This window comes from Muntiacus reevesi, chromosome 7, assembly GCF_963930625.1.
Source record: "Muntiacus reevesi chromosome 7, mMunRee1.1, whole genome shotgun sequence".
Taxonomy (NCBI): domain Eukaryota; kingdom Metazoa; phylum Chordata; class Mammalia; order Artiodactyla; family Cervidae; genus Muntiacus; species Muntiacus reevesi.
Window position 1 is genome coordinate 22,322,399 of NC_089255.1, and position 18,172 is coordinate 22,340,570.

At 38.4% G+C, this 18,172-nt stretch overlaps 1 protein-coding gene across 1 annotated transcript in view; it reads right to left on the reverse strand.

The window, feature by feature from the left end:
• LOC136172319 (M1-specific T cell receptor alpha chain-like) overlaps window positions 1–14,461 on the reverse strand; it is a 606,661-nt gene extending 592,200 nt beyond the window's left edge. Inside the window, exons 1-2 of the mRNA XM_065941585.1 lie at window positions 14,410–14,461; window positions 13,938–14,219 (exon numbers count right to left, since the gene is read on the reverse strand). Coding sequence (XP_065797657.1) covers window positions 13,938–14,219; window positions 14,410–14,461 — 334 coding nt within the window. The remainder of the gene's footprint in view (window positions 1–13,937; window positions 14,220–14,409) is intronic.
• Between the last annotated feature and the right edge of the window lie 3,711 nt (window positions 14,462–18,172).

Consider the following 18,172-nt stretch of genomic DNA (forward strand, 5'->3'; position numbering starts at 1 on the left):
GCTAGCCTTTTCATGATGCTTCCTCTTGTTGGGACATTTTCCCTGTAAGATACTTAACTAAACCCTAAGGGGGTGAGTGTCATAAATCCTTGTGGAAATGTTCCTGCTCCTGCAGCCAATCAGTTCACCCAACAAATCCTCCTCATGTCCTCACTTTGTGACAGGAAGCCCCACCCTCCCACCTCAACCAATTCAGAATGGACTAGAGAGGAGTGGAGGAGAGTGGCAAATAGAAAGGTCAATAGTTTAGGACTTGAGCATTTTCTAAGAACTTTGCAAAAAAGGCTGACATGAGTTGGAATTTGAGGAGGATTTTAGGAAAGAGAAAACAAAAATCAATTATCTAGCTGGCATGGATGCAGGAGATTCTTGCAAAATGAAATATTATTTCCCAGGAGTTCTCAGGATCCGTTTTTTCCCCCTTTGGCATTTCTTATGCACTCACCTGTGATTCTGAAGGGTGCTCTCGAATCAACACAGTATTCATAGCAGTGTTGGCTGGAACATTTTGCAGTATTAAACAGCTTTACTTTTAGATTATATATATTTATTTTAGACTGAACCTACATAAAAAGTCTTATTATTTTTTGTCTCTTGATGAGCACTGAAAGTAGAATTGTAAATAGTTTTATTTTTATTAAAACTGATAGCTTTATTTTTATTTTTGTTAAAACTGATTCATGTCAAAGTATGACAAAAACCACTACAATATTATAAAATAATTGCCCTCCAATTAAAATAAATAAATTAATTTTAAAAACATACAATTTAAAAATAAATTTTAAATAAAATTTTAGGTTTAAATACATTTTATTTTATCATTTTTCTAGTTAGGGGATAATTGCTTTACACTGTTGTGTCCGTTTCTGCCTTACAACAATATGAATCAGTCAATATTGTATATGCATCCCCTCCCTCTTGAGCCTCCCTCCAATGATCCAGTTCCTCACAGAGCACCAGTATGGGTATTTATATCGCAGATTCCCGTTAATTATCTATTTTATACTAAATATATTTTAACTGTTGGTTATTGTATTTATATTCTGCTTTTTACCTCTAGTAGGATATTTTAAAAGAAGTGTTTTAAAACATATGAAAATTAACTCTGCTTTTTTCTCAGATTCTATGAATAATAATCGTTCTGTGTATATGGACTTCAAGGTAAAAAGGGTGGAAAATGAGAACCTGTTTATTTTCACTGAGGTAAAATTGAAATGATGTGTAGGCACGGGGATCAGATGCACAGTTTGAGATTATTGCAAATGTTTACTAAAGGAACTGTGAGAAATAGTGTATAAAAATAAAGCTAATTAGGAATCAATAATTATTATTGTGCACACTGTGGGTATTAGAGAAATTAAATTAGAAGAGAGAAAAGAGGAAAGGAGCAGCCTGAGTGGGTCACTTGGTTCTTTGGCAAAGCAATGTGTTTAACCTAGAATGCCTGTTATAGGCTACTGCTAGAGAAAGACAGCTTTATTTTCTTTTTTTTTTTTTTTTACCTTCATACTCTATTGTCTAGACATACAAGAAGAGATAAGGAAGTTCACTACAGGTAGGTATAGTTGCACCTCCACTTCAGGGGGCCCCTTAGAGCCAGAGGTGCAACTGTCAGGCAGGTCACTAACTGGTCTCCAGTTCCTCCTGCAGCATCAGTGCCAAATCAGTGAGACCAGGACAGGCCTACCTATAATGAGACCGTGTCTCTATTCAGATTTCAACCATAGCTCTGTTTGTTCTATAGACACAGGAGCATGAATATGATGTTACTGATTCCATGGAAGGAATGTGCCAGAGGGTGCTGAGTCTTTATTAAGGGAAATCTGAGATTCAAAGGACCCCAATGTAAGCAAGTTCTAGTGACTATCAGGAAGACATGTGTCCTTGACAATTACTGCTGCTGGTGAGAGTATTCAAATGTACACCTCAGTGAGTTGTGAGGTACAGAAGCTCATAGGAGTGAAATGGAGCTTTTATTAGAGGTGGCATTTAAAGTTTCTGCAACATCACCTGGAGGTCAACAACTGGAACAAATCCTTTCTTGAGTATTTTGTGCTCTGTTTCCTCCCTGTTCTTACTAGGGTTGAATTTCTTCCAATTGTAATCTGATAAGAGTGTTTTCAGGATTTCCCAAATTAAATTTTTTGTTGTTGTTGTTGTTCAGTCACCAAGTTGTGTCCAATTCTTTGCAACCTCATGGGCTGCAGCATGCCAGGCTTCCCTGTCCTTCCTTATCTCCCAATATGCTCAATCCCATGTCTCTTGGTAGCTCAGTTGGTAAAGAATCCACCTGCAATGCAGGAGACTCCATATGGATTCCTGGGTCAGGAAGATCCACTGGAGAAGGGATAGGCTACCCACTCCAGGATTCTTGGGCTTCCCTGGTGGCTCAGCTGGTAAAGAATCCACCTGCAATGTGGGAGACCTGGGTTCAATCCCTGGGTTGGGAAGATCCCCAGGAGAAGGGAAAGGCTAATCACTTCAGTATTCTGGCCTGGAAAATTCCATGGACTGTATAGTCCATGGTTTGCAAAGATTCGGACACAGTTGAGTGACTTTCACTCACGTATTCATTGAGTCGATGATGCCATCCAATTATATCATCCTCTGTCACCATCTTCTCCTGCCCTTGATTTTCCCTAGATCAAGGTCTTGATTTTTTCCCAGATCATGAGGTCATTTGCAGAAATAAGAACAATAATACTTATGGAAATTTGTTTTTCAATTTGATATAATATATTTATGTATTACAGTAACCAATTTTAACTCCTTTCTCCAATTTGACTACATGTAGTAACATAACACATGCTAATGTAAGTCAGTGTTATATGCTGTTGTATCTCAGTAGTGAAGATACAGGATTCAAAGGGAGGGTATGTCCTAGGTAGAAAAGAAAATAACATCACCCACAAAGGGATAAATGAACTTGCTATAATCTTCACAGGATATGTTTACAATGTTTTGGGTTGAATGAGGAATTATTGCATCATATTAGCAAGAAGTGTGGTACTGGAGAAAACTCTTGAGAGTCCCTTGGATTGCAAAGAGATCAAACCAGTCAATCCTAAGGAAATCAACCCTGAATAGTCATTGGAAGGACTGATACTGAAGCTGAAACTTCAGTACTTTGGCCACTTGGTGAGAAAAGCCAACTCATTGGAAAAGACCCTGATGCTGGGAAAGATTGAAGGCTAAAGAAGAAGACAGCAGCAGAGGTTGAGGCGGTTGGATGGTATTGCCAACTCAGTGGACATGAATTTGAGCAAACTCCAGAAGATAGTGGGAGATAGAGGATCCTGCAGTCCATGGGATCACAAAGAGTCAGACACGACTTAGTGACTGAACAGCAACAACAACATTAGCAAGAAGCGTAGTTTTGCTATGGTCTTTGTTCAAAAACTGTTAAAGAGTACAGATGGATGCCCAGTTAACAAAGAAGATACTGTAGCAGCTTTGATCTATCTTAACTAACCGGAAACATCTTTCCCAGAATGTGCTTCCCGTATTTTTCTGGGTTAGGGCTGACCACAAAAGAAATTTGTGTGACATTTGAAAGGTCATTGTGATGAAGCAGCCACAGTTTTATGTTTTGGGGGTTGGTGCAGGGCTCCAGAGACTATGGTTACTTACTCATGTTGCTGCTGATCTGATAGCTCATCTTATCATTGATTCACAACCCTTCCACTTCCCACCAAACCTCCTCCTCATCTTCTCTTTGTCTTGGACCAAGTAGGTATGTTAGCATGATGCCAAGTGACACTGACATCTCCTAAGGTCACTCACTACTGTGGAACTGAAGGAGGTGAGACATAGACAAGTTTTAGTGTGTCTTGTGGGTTCCATTATCCTCATGGTTCTAATATGTCCTTATGAGTCACAGTTTGTCCATGCTTTTGTCTATACCCAACTTTGTTCTACATATACTACTCTAGCTGATTAACAATGAATTCAGTCTCAGCACCACACACAAAGATAGCAACTTTGTGTACACTTCTCCACCAGATCTAGCAATTGACTGAGTTCTAAACTCCGAAACCAATTTCTTATTGGACACCACTGGTGATCTGCTTCTCTGATTGTAACTTAAGTGACAAAAGTCTAAGAATAAAGGACTAAGGAAATAATTTTCATGATGATTCCAAATAACTGCAATAGTTATATATATATATAACTATATATATATATATATATATAAACCAGATAGACCCAGGTTTATGATGTGACTGTAGTTTAGTGAAACTGTCTCTTTACATAATTATAGAGAAAGTTTACAACTTTAGACAAGGTTACACATGCTCTGCATGATTGATTTAAAGTCAGGAATTCAAGAGAAGAATATTAGTAGAAAGTCACTCAGGACACCTGCTTCCAAATTACATAGAAGAAGCTTTTATTTAGAATCAAATCTTCTGATCCAGATCACAGATTAAGGAACCACAGGACTACTATTTCTTGTCTGGGGTCTGCAGCTGTTCATTTCAACCTGGGTCCCGCAGCAGGGAAGCTCTCTCTTATTAAGCTCTGGGGTTTTTGTTCAGTTTTTCCTATTATTTCAAGCACTGTGAGCTCCCAGAGAGCACAAAAGTATTTTCCAGAATGTTCCAGCTTTAAGGATGAAATGGTGAGGCTGATGAATTGATGTGCTTTCTGGAAGTTTACAGAGTAGTGGCCATCCCTTTCATTCCCATATTCTGAATACTGACGAATGAGGTAAGTCATCTCTCCACTGGGAAGCTGCTTCTACCAAAACATCCAGTAGATGTACACGTTCTGACTTTTTTCATACCGACAGTTCAGGGTGACTACATTCTGCACTTGACTGATTATGTCTGGCTGATATTGAGTAACTTTTTGGGCCACACCAGATCCTGCAGAAAAAAGAAGAAAACAGAACTGAAATACCGAACAAAATAATGTAGAAATTCAACTAATTTTGGGCTCAAATATTTACAAACCATACTGAAATCATGGGATGCCTGCTTTTCTCCAGTCCTCCTTTCCTCCCCAAGTCCCTGTGAAGCACCACGTGCCTGTGTGCAGTCCTTTCACCCTGAACGTTCGCTCCCATGTTTGACAGCATCCCTACCAGAGAAGGTGAAGGCCAGGAATACCCAGAGCAAACTGGAGAGCGGCATGAGGCATGAATTCCCCAGCACGTGTGTCTAATTCTGCCTCAAGCTAAGATTTCAGTGTCGTTAAGTGCCTGGCAGCACATATACATAGTACCTGGTTCCTGAGTGACTCCTCCTAAACAGGAAGTAGGGTGTCATGTTCATCGACCACGTGGTCTGTGTACAGATAAAGTCTGGCTCACCACACACCTTTATTTTGTCTACTTTCCTTTCCCTGGTCTTTATGTTTGGCAGATCCTGAAAATGGGCTTGAAGAAAGCAATTAATATTAAAGGTTTGAATTGAGGGAAACTGAAGATTAAAGAAGATGTCATGCATTTTTTAAAATTTATTTATATTAATTGGAGGCTAATTATTTTACAATATTGTAGTGGTTTTTGCTGATACATTGAAATGAATCAGCCATAGGTGTACATGTGTTCCCCATCCTGAACCCCCCTCCCACCTCCGTCCCCATCCCATCCCCCAGGGTCATCCCAGTGCACTAGCCCTGAGCACCCTGTCTCATTCATCAAACCTGGATTGGTGATCTCTTTCACATATGATAATATACATGTTTCAACACTATTCTCTCAAATCATCCCACCCTCGCCTTCTCCCACAGAGTCCAAAAGATTGTTTTATACATCTGTGTTTCTTTTGCTGTCCTGCATGTAGGGTCCTCGTTACCATCTTTCTAAATTCCATATATATGTGTTAGTATACTGTATTGGTGTTTTTCTTTCTGACTTACTTCACTCTGTATAATAGGCTCCAATTTCATCCACCTAGTTAGAGCTGATTGAAATGCATTCTTTTTAATGGCTGAGTAATATTCCATTGTGTATACATACCACAGCTTTCTTATCCATTCGACTACTGATGGGCATCTAGGTTGCTTCCATGTCCTGGCTATTATAAACAGACCTGGGATGAACATTGGGGTACACGTGTCTCTTTCAATTCTGGTTTCCTTAGTGCGTATGCCCAGCAGTGGGGTTGCTGGGTCATGTGGCAGTTCTATTTTCAGTTTTTTAAGGAATCTCCACACTGTTCTCCATAGTGGCTGTACTAGTTTGCATTCCCACCAACAGTGTAAGAGGGTTCCCTTTTCTCTCAGCCTCTCCAGCATTTATTGCTTGTAGACTTTTGGATAGCAGCCATTCTGACCAACGTGAAATGGTACCTCATTGTGATTTTGATTTGCATTTCTCTGATAATGAGTGATATTGAGCATCTTTTCATGTGTTTGTTAGCCATCTGTATGTCTTCTTTGGAGAAATGTCTGTTTAGTTCTTTGGCCCATTTTTTGATTAGGTCATTTATTTTTCTGGAGTTGAGCTGCAGGCACTGCTTGCATATTTTTGAGATTAATTCTTTGTCAGTTTCTTCATTTGTTATTATTTTCTCCCATTCTGAAGGTTGTCTTTTCACCTTGCTTATAGTTTCCTTCATTGGCCAAAGCTTTTAAGTTTAATTAGGTCCCATTTGCTTAATTTTGCCTTTATTTCCATTACTCTGGGAGGTGGGTCATAGAGGATCCTACTGTGGTTTATGTCAGAGAATGTTTTGCCTATGTTTTCCTGTAGAAGTTTTACAGTTTCTGGTCTTATATTTAGATCTTTAATCTATATTGAGTTTATTTTTGTGTATGGTGTTAGAAAGTGTTCTAGTTTCTTTCTTTTACAAGTGGTTGACCAGTTTTCCCAGCACCACTTGTTGAAGAGATTGTCTTTTCTTCATTGTATATTCTTGCCTTCTTTATCAAAGATAAGGTGCTCATAGGTGTGTGGATTTATCTCTGGGCTTTCTATTTTGTTCCATTGATCTATGTTTCTGTCTTTGTGCCAGTATCATACTGTTCTGATGACTGTGGCTTTGTAGTAGAGCCTGAAGTCAGGCAGGTTGATTCCTCCAGTTCCATTCTTTTTTCTAAAGATTGCATTGGCTATTCAAGGTTTTCTGTATTTCTGTACAAATTGTGAAATTATTTGTTCTAGTTCTCTGAAAAGTACCGTTGGTTGCTTAATGGGGATTGCATTGAATCTATAGATTGCTTTGGGATAGTATACTCATTTTCACTGTATTGATTCTTCTGATCCAGGAACATGGCATATTTCTCCATCTATTTGACTCATCTTTGATTTCCTTCACCAGTATTTTATAGTTTTCTATATATAAGTCTTTTGTTTCTTTAGGTAGATTTATTCCTAAGTATTTTATTCTTTTCATTGCAATGGTGAATGGAATTGTTTCCTTAATTTCTCTTTCTGTTTTCTCTTTGTTAGTTTATAGGAATGCAAAGGATTTCTGTATGTTAATTGTATATCCTGCAACTTTATTCATTGATTAGCTCTAGAAATTTTTTGGTGGAGTCTTTAGGGTGTTCTATCTGGAGGATCATGTAATCTGCAAACAGTGAGAGTTTTACTTCTTTACCAATCTGGATTCCTTTTATTTCTTTTTCTTCTCTGATTGCTGTAGTTAAAACTTCCAAAACTATGTTGAATAGTAGTGATGAGAGTGGGCACCCTTGTCTTGCTCCTGACTTTAGGGAAAATGCTTTCAATTTTTCACCATTGAGCATAATGTTTGCCTTGGGTTTGTCATAAATGGCTTTTATTATGTTGAGGTATGTTCCATTTATTCCTGCTTTCTGGAGGGTTTTTATCATAAATGGATGTTGAATTTTGTCAAAAGCTTTTTCTACATCTATTGAGATAATCATATGGCTTTTATCTTTCAGTTTGTTAATGTGGTGTATCACATTGATTTGTGGATATTAAAGAATCCTTTCATCCCTGGGATAAAGCCCACTTGGTCATGATATATGTTCTTTTTAATATGTTGTTGGATTCTGTTTGCTAGAATTTTGTTAAGGATTTTTGCATCTATGTTTATCAGTGATATTGGCCCATAGTTTTCTTTTTTTGTGGCATCTTTGTCTGGTTTTGGTATTAGGGTGATGGTGGCCTTAAGGAATGAGTTTGGAAGTTTACCTTCCTCTGCAAATTTCTGGAAGAGTTTGAGTAGCATAGGTGTTAGCTCTTTAAAGTTTTAGTAGAATTCAACTGTGAAGGCAAATTAGACATACATTGATTCAGTCAAATAATTTTGTCATCCTCTTTAATATATAATTTAGTATAGCCTAAGAAATATTCTTGTAATCTGCTGATTTGTCATTCATTTAGCCTATACTTACTTTTCTCTACCCAGAATCTAGTGACTATTTTAAAACATTCACAGATCTTAGGACTTCTGGGTGAATAGCAATCTTATACAAAAGAACTAATGTACCTCTCTCTCTCTCTCTCTCTTTTTTTTTTTTTTACTGTGTTCCAGGGCTCCACTTAGATTTTTCAATAAATGAAACCACTTCAACATAAAACGACTTTAAAAAATCAGCCCATCTGAATTTCAGAGTATTCAGTGGTGTATATTTAAATGAAATTATAATTGGAATAAAATATTATTCTTTTTAAATTTTATATTGAATCTTATGTATTAAACGTTGAGGGCAATCAGGCTATTCAATCCTGTTACCTCTAAATGTAGAATTGTACTTATTAGATCATCTGTCCTAGAGTCATTCTCATGTCACATTTTCTGTCTCATTGGTCCAGAGTGTTCAGTCTCACTTGTCAGTTGCTCATTATTATTTCTCTTTATAAAATAAAGATAAACATGCCAGATCTTTCTCTGGTGTAATGCTATAATGCACTCCTACAAAACTTAATATTTACAGACTGTAGACACTTAGTACCTATCAACACCAGAGATGTTGGTGACTGAAGTTCTCTGCACTGTTTCATGTTCATGTGGAATGTAGCTGTCAATCTTCCATTTGCTTTCATTGCTGTAATAGATGAATTAATATAAAAGAACCAAAGGCAAATAGACAAGTAGAAAATAAAATACAGACAAGGTCTAAAATAGTGCCAGTTCATGGAATCTAAGATCAAAATAACTCATGAATGACTGAAGCAGAGAGGATAGTTTGTATTTATCTGAGACATCTGCACTTCTTTCTCATTTCACTTCTGAGTGCTGACAGGCAACGAATGGCCGGGTATGAAATTATTTGTAACTAAGCAGATGAGATCAGATCAAGAATGACCACAGCAGCTTGCAAAGCAGCATGATATTATAAAATAAAAATATATACTAATATAATAATTATGTATATCAAGAAATTGATATTGATAAAATTTTATCAAAATACCATACCTTATACATCAGTTTTTATGTACATTCTTTGGTTTTGATGCATTAGTCCATGACATTTTATCACATGTATTGGTTCTTGTACCACCACTAAAATCATTACACAAAATTGTTTTGTCTCTTAAAGAAATCCCCTCTGCATACTCTCCCCATTCCTGCAGCTCTTTCTAACCCTGACCACTGATCTCTTTTTCATCTCTAATTTTGTTTTTTGAGAATGTTGTATCAGTAGAATCACAGAATGTATACAATCATAATAACCCAATAAGTGTGATCATACATCATGTAGCATCTGAGATTGACTATTTCTTCATTCAGCATAACATCCTGAGATGTTATAGCCATTTAGGCTATTGTTTTATAGCTGCTAAGTCATGTCCCACTCTTGTGCAACCTCACTAACTGTAGACTTCTAGGCTCCTCTGTCCTTGGAATTTTCCAGGGAAGAATACTAGAGTGGGTTGCCATTTCCTTCTCCAGGGGATCTTCCCCACCCAGGAATCAAATCCCTGTCTCCTGCATTGCAGGCAGATTCTTACCAATGAGGCACCTCGGAAGCCCTATCTAAGCTACTGCATGTATCAATAGTCTGTTTCTTTTAGTCACTACAGACTGTCCCAACTTATGATGTCTTGACTTTCGATTTTTGACTTTACAGTGGTAAGAAAGTGATGCACATTCAGTAGAAACCACACTTTGAAATTTTAAATTTTATCTTTGCCCATGCTAGCAACATTTGCTATATATTTTTTGGTGATCTGGGCAGCAGCAGTAAGTTGAGCTCCTGGCCAGCTCTGAGATCATGAGGGTAAAAAACTGACACACTTACCTTCATTCTGTAATCATACAACTATTCTATTTTCCACTTTCAGTACAGTACTCAACAAATTACATGAGATTGTCAACATGTTAGTAAAAATAGACTTTGCATTAGATGATTTCTCCCACCTAAAGACAAAGTAAGTAGACTAAAGTAAAAAAAAGTAAGTAGGCTAAAGTAAGTGTTGAGCACCTTTAATGTAGGCTGGATTAGGTATATTAAATGCATTTTTGTTATTTTTCAACTGAAAGTGGTTTGTTGAGGCACAACTCTATTATAAGTTGAAAGAAAATCTGTAAATAATATGTCATTGTACAGAGGTATCACAGTGGATTTATTTATCTATTCACCCAAGGAAGAATACCTGACTGGTTTCCAGCTTTTGATCATCACAAATATAGCTGCTATGAATATTCATGTACAGATTTTTGTATAAATATAAGCTTTTCATTTTCAAGCATAAATACTCAGGAGTGTGATTGCAGAGTTGTAAGGTAAGTGAATATTTAAATTTATGTGGAACTGCTGAACTTTTTTCCAGAATGATTGGACCATTCACCCACCAGCAATATAGGAGGGCTCCAATTTCTCTGCATCTTTGCCAGAACTCAATATTGCCAGTATTTTTATTTTTAGTCTTTATGGTAGATGTGAAGTAGTATCTCTTTGTGCCTTAATTTGCATTTCCCTAATGACTAATAATGTCGACCATCTTTTTTTCTCTTTATTTTTTAAATGATGAAAGTATACATTAGACTTAGAAAACAAAGCACAAACTACAGTTCCACTGTATATTACAGCTATTTTTTTATGTAAATAAATTAAAAATTTTGGTTGGAGTTTCAATGGCAAACTCTCAAAAATTAATAGAACGAATATACAGAAAAGTAGGAGGGTACATTAGACCTGAAAAGCACTATGAATAAACTTAACTAAGATTTATGCAATTTTCACACAATAGTAGGATGCAAATTCTATTCAAGGTCCCATAGACTATAAACTAGGAGACACAGGTAAATATCCAGGGACATAAAACAAGGTGCAAAATTTCATGGTTTAAAGATATTGAAATCCTACAGTCTGTTTTCTAATCACTGTGGAATTATGCTAGAAATCATTATCAAAGATACTTGAAAATAACCCACATATTTTCCAGTGCAATGTGACATTTACTAAGAGAGATATTTGACTTAGCCTGACCATCTTTTTATATGCTTATTTCCTTACTACATAGCTCTCTGGTGAAGTGTCTGTGTAAATCTCTTGTCCAATTTCAACTGGATTGTTTTCTTCCTGCTGAGTCTAGAGAGTTCATTGTATTCTGAACACAATCTTTTGATGAAAATGAATTTCCTGTCATTTCTGTGGTTTATCTTTTTCCTTCTCTTAACAGTGTCTTTCACAGAGCAAATTCTTAATTTTGATGAAATCTAAGTTTGTTTATGGATCATGCTTTTGGTATCATGTCAAAATTCTTTTTGTCTAACTCTAGGTCATGAAGATATTCTCTTAGGTTTTCCTAAAAGATTTGGCAATTTTACATTTTACACTTGGATGTATGGTTAATTTTGAGGCTGTACCCAAATTTTTGTATGAGGTGTGATATTTAGGCCAACTTTTAATTATTTCCCAAGAATATCCAATTATCCCAACATCATTTGCTCATAAGACTGTGTTACCTCCATTGAACTTTGCACTTTGTCAAAAAAATAAATCTTCCCTACTTGTGTAAATCTACTTCTATACACTTACTCAGTGACATAAACTTGTTAATTATATTCTTTTATTACCCTTTTAATATTATAGAAATACAAAGTTAATTTTGTTAAAATAGTCAATAAGATTGAAATATTTCTAGGTAGAATTATCAAAGGAAAAAAGGAAAAAACAACTTATAAACATAAGTAACTAAAAAGATAATTATTCTACTAGAATAATTATAACTTATATTTATAAGTTGTTTTTTCCTTTTTTCCTTTGATAATTCTACCTAGAAATATTTCAATCTTATTTACCATTTTAACAAAATTAACTTTGTATTTCTTGGCTATCCCTATAGTTTTCTTTGTATTTCACCAATCCAACAGTTGATTATTTACTTCTTTCAGTTTATGTTGGGTTTAATTCGCTTTCCTATCATCTTTCACTAAAAGCCTAGATGATAGTTTTTAAGCCTTTTTTATTTAGTTAAATAAGCATTTAAAAAGATAAATTTCCTTTTATGCATTATTTTAGCTGCATCTCATTCATATTTATAAAATGTGCTCTCACAATATTTACTTTCCAAATATTTTCTAAAGTCATAGTAATTGTTTCTTTAACCTGTGTTTATTTTTAAGTTAGTGCATATATTCCAAATATTTGAGAGGTTCTACAGACATCTCTTTGTAGTAGATATTCTGTATCATTTCCATTTTGGTTGAAGAATAAATTCTACATAATTTCAGTTTTCTTAAATATATTAAGATTTTTAGGACCAAACAGATTTTGCGTGTGTGCATGTGTATTTCATCTGCACAGCAGGGTGTGGCTGCAGCTCAGCCGCAGGTTTGGGTACTGGCTGCAGGTGCCTGGGGAGCACCGGGCACTTGCTGCACAGATGTAGGTGGCTGAGTCTCCAGGCTGGGAAGTTGCGATGTACAATAGGAGCTGTTTGGCACTCTTATTGAGGGAAAGTGAAGCTTTCATCTTCCATTTCATTCATAACTGAACTTATGGCTATCAAGAATGCAGGACCTTTACCAGAATATTGCCAGTACCACAGGAGATAGTCAAACGCACTCTTCTCATAACTTCAGTTCAGAATTTAAATCTCTCCTTCCTGGACTGTCAAAGATTGAGGGCTCTGTTTCACCTGCTCTTGATCACTTTTTTCCTTCTGTTGTCCACTCACCCCTACCTAAACAGATTAAAAAGTTGTTAGATCCACAGACACCTATTTCTTTCTCAGAGTTTCTATCTGTATGAGCTTGTTTGTAATCCAGTTTTCTCAGTCCACCTAACTGATGAGATTACCTAGATTTTCTCCTCACAAGTCATAGCCTAGTCATACCACAGAATCAAAATGATGCTCCCAGTATCTTGTTCATTGTTTCTGGCATCAGTGCTCAGTGACAACTCAAGTTCCTTTTCTGCTCTTCTCAGCCAGCTAGAACTCTAAGTTCATATCTGCTTTAATTCTTTCAGTAGGCCCCACCCTCTCACAAACTGGATAATATCTTTATTGGAGTGATTTCATTTAATTCCTTTCACTTTTTAACATTTTTGAGTTCAGCATGTGTACTTAGTCACTCAATCAGTCCAACTCTTTGAGACCCCATGGACTGGAGCCCACCAGGCTCCTCTGTCCATGAGATTTCCCAGTGTTTCCCAAGAACACTGGAGTGGGTTACCATTTCCTCCTCCAGAGGATCTTGCCAACCCAGGGATCAAACCCATGTCTTCTGCATCTCCTCCATTGGTTGGCAAATTCTTTACCACTGAGCCACCTGGCAAGCTGTGGTTAAATATTTATTTTAATTCTGTCTTCCTGTCAACTACTCTGCTAGTTCCCAGTCAGAAGTTTCTAGTGCAGAAGGAGATACATATTGAGAAGGGAAGATAAAGACCAAACTCCGTAATCTGTAGGGCCAAAAGGTATCTGTGGTTAAAACTGTCCTGATGTAGGTGAGTAACATGAAGCACTGCAAATGCCCTGTGGGGCCTCACGGTGTGACTGAGGCTGGAGGAGGGGCTGAGCCCCGGGAGGGTTCGCGTCGAGGCTGCAGGTGCCTGGGGAGCACCGTGCTGCGCAGCGCAGAAGTAAGTGCCCGAGTCTGTGGGCCGCGGAGAGGAAATGTGCAGTGAGCTGCGGCGTTCTGCAGGGACTGTGGTGGCATTTAATCTTCCATCCTGCTTTGTCCCTGAAGGAACGGAAAACAGGTGGATGAGGCGGCCCCCAGGGTTCTGAAGATACCAATTCACACTCTGTGGGGAAGTGGAAAAATTACACCGAAGCGCGTAGCTGGCTCCCTCCTGGAGACTCAGGGCTGGGGGACTCTGCTCCACATCGGCCCCTCGCACACCTGATGAGGAAAGAGAAACAGTCACTGTGAGGGTCACTGTAACTCCTACTAAACCCTGAAAGTGCTCCCCCATCCCCACAGATGATGAGAAGGATAGAAATTCTGCAGGACTTGTCAGCTCCTCTCCCTCCCTCAACAATAGAGCAGCGCCTCGCTCCTTCAGGTTCCCTGTGGGGCAGCCCCAACTCACAACAAACCTGGGCAAACAGAAGCCCCAGCACAGCGCCTGCTAGCCTCTTCATGATGCTTCCTCTTCTTGTTGGGACATTTTCACTGCAAGACACTTCACTAAACCCTGAGGGGGTGAGTGTCGTAAGTTGTTCCTGCTCCTGCAGCCAATCAGCTCACCCAACAAATCCTGCTCAGGTGACACTGACAGGACGCCCCACCGCCCACCGCAACCAACTCAGAATGCGCTGGCCAGGGGCAGGTGAGAGTGGGAAATAGAAAGATCATTATTTTATGATTTGAGGGACATCTTCTGAGAACATTTAGGAGAAGGCAGACCCTGATTAGGAACTTGGGAGAATTTTAGGGAAAAGAAAGCAAAAATTAATTATATAGCCCCATCTTTCTCTCACATGGCAAGGATGCAGTAGATTCTTCCGTAATGAAATATTGTTTCCCAGAAGTGCTGAGGATGCAGCTTTTGGTTGTCTTATGCACTTGTTTGTGGTTCTGAAGGGTGCTCATGAATCAGCACAGTATCAAAAGGTGCTTCTATTGGCTGGAATGCTTTGCTGTATTAAACAGTATTATTTTTTAAATTTATTTTTAAAACTTAATTTATATCTAATTGAAGGATAATTGCTCTACAATATTGTGTTGGCTTTTGCCATACAAGGATGTGAATCAGCCAGAAGGACACACACGTCCCCTCCCTCTTGAACCTCCTCCCAACCCCTCTAGGTTGTCACGGAGCACCGTGTTGAGCTCCCTGCATCACACAGCAACTTCCCACTAGCTGTTTCTTTTGCATATGGTAATGCATATGTTTCAGTGCTACTCTCTCAATTTTTCCCACTCTCTCTTTCCCCTACTGTGTCCAAAGTCTAGTCTCTATGTCCGCGTCCCAATTTTTGTCCTGCAAATAGGGTCTATCAACAGATGAACAGATAAAGAAGTTGTGGTACTTATATACAATGGAATATTTCTCAGCCATTAAAAAAAAAAAAAAAAAAAAAAACACATTTGAGACAGTTCTAGTAAGGTGGATGAGCCCAGAGCCTGTTAAGCAGAGTGAAGTAAGTCAGAAAGAAAAAAAAAAATGTATATTACTGCATATATATGGATTCCATAAAAATGGTACTGATTACTTTAAAAGTTGTATACCTTTATTTTAGACTCGGCCTGCATTACGAGCAATATTAGCTATCTTAACCACCAGCTGGACATCGAAAATTGAATTGTAATAGTTTTATGTTTGTTAAAACATCTATAATTTTAAAATAAATTATTTTTTTAAAATTTCTATGTTAAATACATTTTTAAACTGTTGACTACTAGTTTTGTATTCTGCTTTTTAATTTTAGTAGGCTATTTTTGAGAAAAATAAGTGCTTTTGAAACCATATGAGGATAATTTTAGTTTGTACTCTTATCTCAGACTCTGTAAATAATATCGATTTTCTGTCAGTGGATTTGGGAGTAAAAGGGATGGAAGATGAGGACCTGTATATTTTCACTTCAGTGAAAGTGAAGTGATCTGCAGACACTAACATTCAGATGGACAGTTCAAGGATGCTTCAGTAGTAGCAGCACATAGGCCTGGTTGCTCCAAGGCATGTGGGATCTTAGTTCTCCAACCAGGGACTGAATCTGTGTCCCTTGCATTGGCAGGCAGATTCTTTACCACTGAGCCACCAGGGTAAGACCCATGTGCTGCTTGCATGCCTGCATGCTAAGTCGCTTCCATCATGCCTGATTCTTTGCAACTGTAGTCTGCCAGGCTCCTCTGTCCATGGGATTCTCCAGGCAAGAATACTGGAATGGGTTGCCATGCCCTCCTCCAAGGGATCTTCCTGAACCAAGGATTGAACCTGGGTCTCTTGCAGCTCCTGCATTGCAGATGAATTCTTTACTGCTGAGCCACAGGGGATCCCCCGTGTGCTGCTTAGGGATTATCAAATTGATGAAAGGGTTTCCAGACCTGCCTAGAAAGTGAAAAATTATTATTCACTTAATTTTTGTTTCTTTTAAAAAACTTCTTCATGGGAAATATGAATGTTCTAGACTAGCAACAAAAAATATTTCAGATCTTTCTCAGAGAGAGTAGTTTGTTTCTGGTAAGTGGAACAATTATAACATATCAGAGTCACAAATTGCCCTTGGATCCAAATGAAAGAAGCCTTTGGTACAAGGAAAATTATTTGTATGTTTCCCACTTCTTATGTTGGGGCTAGTACACTAAAACCAACATTTTATTGACATGAGAAAGAGTCATAAAAATTACTAACACCTCTTACTTTATTGCTATGTTAAAATTATGTTCAAAATTCTTCTCAGATTCATCAGTAAACTAGGTGCTTATTCCTTGTCCTCTTTTTCTTCTGTTTTTATCCATCTTCTTCCATTTATCTTCCCTTCATTTCCCTTATCTCTTACTGCTCTCTGAGTTCCTTCCAGATGACTCTAGGTTTGCTCTCGTGACTGCTCCCCCACGGTGTCCCCCCTTCTTCCCACCAGAGATACTGCGCAGGTGCAGCCCCGTCTGTCCCCGTGTGCCCCTCTCAGGACGCAGTAGTACACAGCGGTGTCTCTCAGGGTGACCTGGGGCAGGACCAAGGTGCTGGACTTTCTGTCTGAAGCTATGGTCAGAGAGGCCAGGCTTTTGTTCACTGTGCCTCGTAAGCCATGAATGACATACTGTGGACTCTGATTGGGATTTTGCCGATACCAATGTATATAGTTAGCTCCACTGATGGTAGAGTGGTTACAAGGCAGGTTTACATCCTCTCCTTCAGCACAATCCATGGAGCTGGGTTGGGTGGTCTTAGCATCAATCACAGTCCCTAAAGGCTCAAGAAAATAAAATTAGCCTCTGACAACAAATTCGTGTAATTCTGTGGATCAAGGGCACAACATTCCCATAACTGTTTGGACATACATACCCCCTACTCCAGTGTTTTTATCTATGTCCTGAGACATATTATTGATGCTTATTATATAGGGACCAAAGACACATGGCAAGAATCTGAGAACTCTATAGGCTTTATCCCATGTTCCTTGGCTCAGTAACCCCAGAGATTTCTTCTAACCTGCTTACTGCTAAGGTCTCTTCCGGATCATGGCTATGAATTAACCTGTCATGTAAAAGTTTGCACTACCTAGCAAATGCATAGATCTGTTCTCAGTTCCATTTCTATAATGCTGAATAAAGCACAGGGAGAGGAGTGGACAACAAATGCTCCCTTGGCCTCAAAGTCATCCCTTGTAGATACAGAACACTTACCCAAGGTCAGAAAAACAGTTACTCCAACCACCAGCCTCATACTTCAAGGACAAACCAGGACTGTGGGATCAGAGCTCACACTTGTGTCTGCTCCTGGGCTTGTCTCCAGAGAACAGAAACAACTGCTGCTGGTAGAGACCTACAACGAGTGCAGGTGTCTGTTGCAGTGTGTTGTTGCCAGGATCTGTCAGCCAGTGATCAAGCAGTTCCTCATCTAGGTCTTCCTCCCCTGTTTTAGTCACATCCCCCAAAGAAGGAGAGACATCCCCAACTCATAGGGTGCTGACTGCTATCCCTTGTGAAGTTTAAAGTCTGGCTCTGAAAACGGAACACTGATCATGATGGTGTGTCTATCCAGAACCATTTTTCTATCATTTCTTCTTCAAAGAAATTTTCTGATGCTCCATGAAGCTTGTGGAAAACATTGTTTAATCCCAGAAAACTGTACTGAGCTCTGAATTGCAAAGAGATAAAAATTCCCATCCGTGTTCTAGCAAATGTAT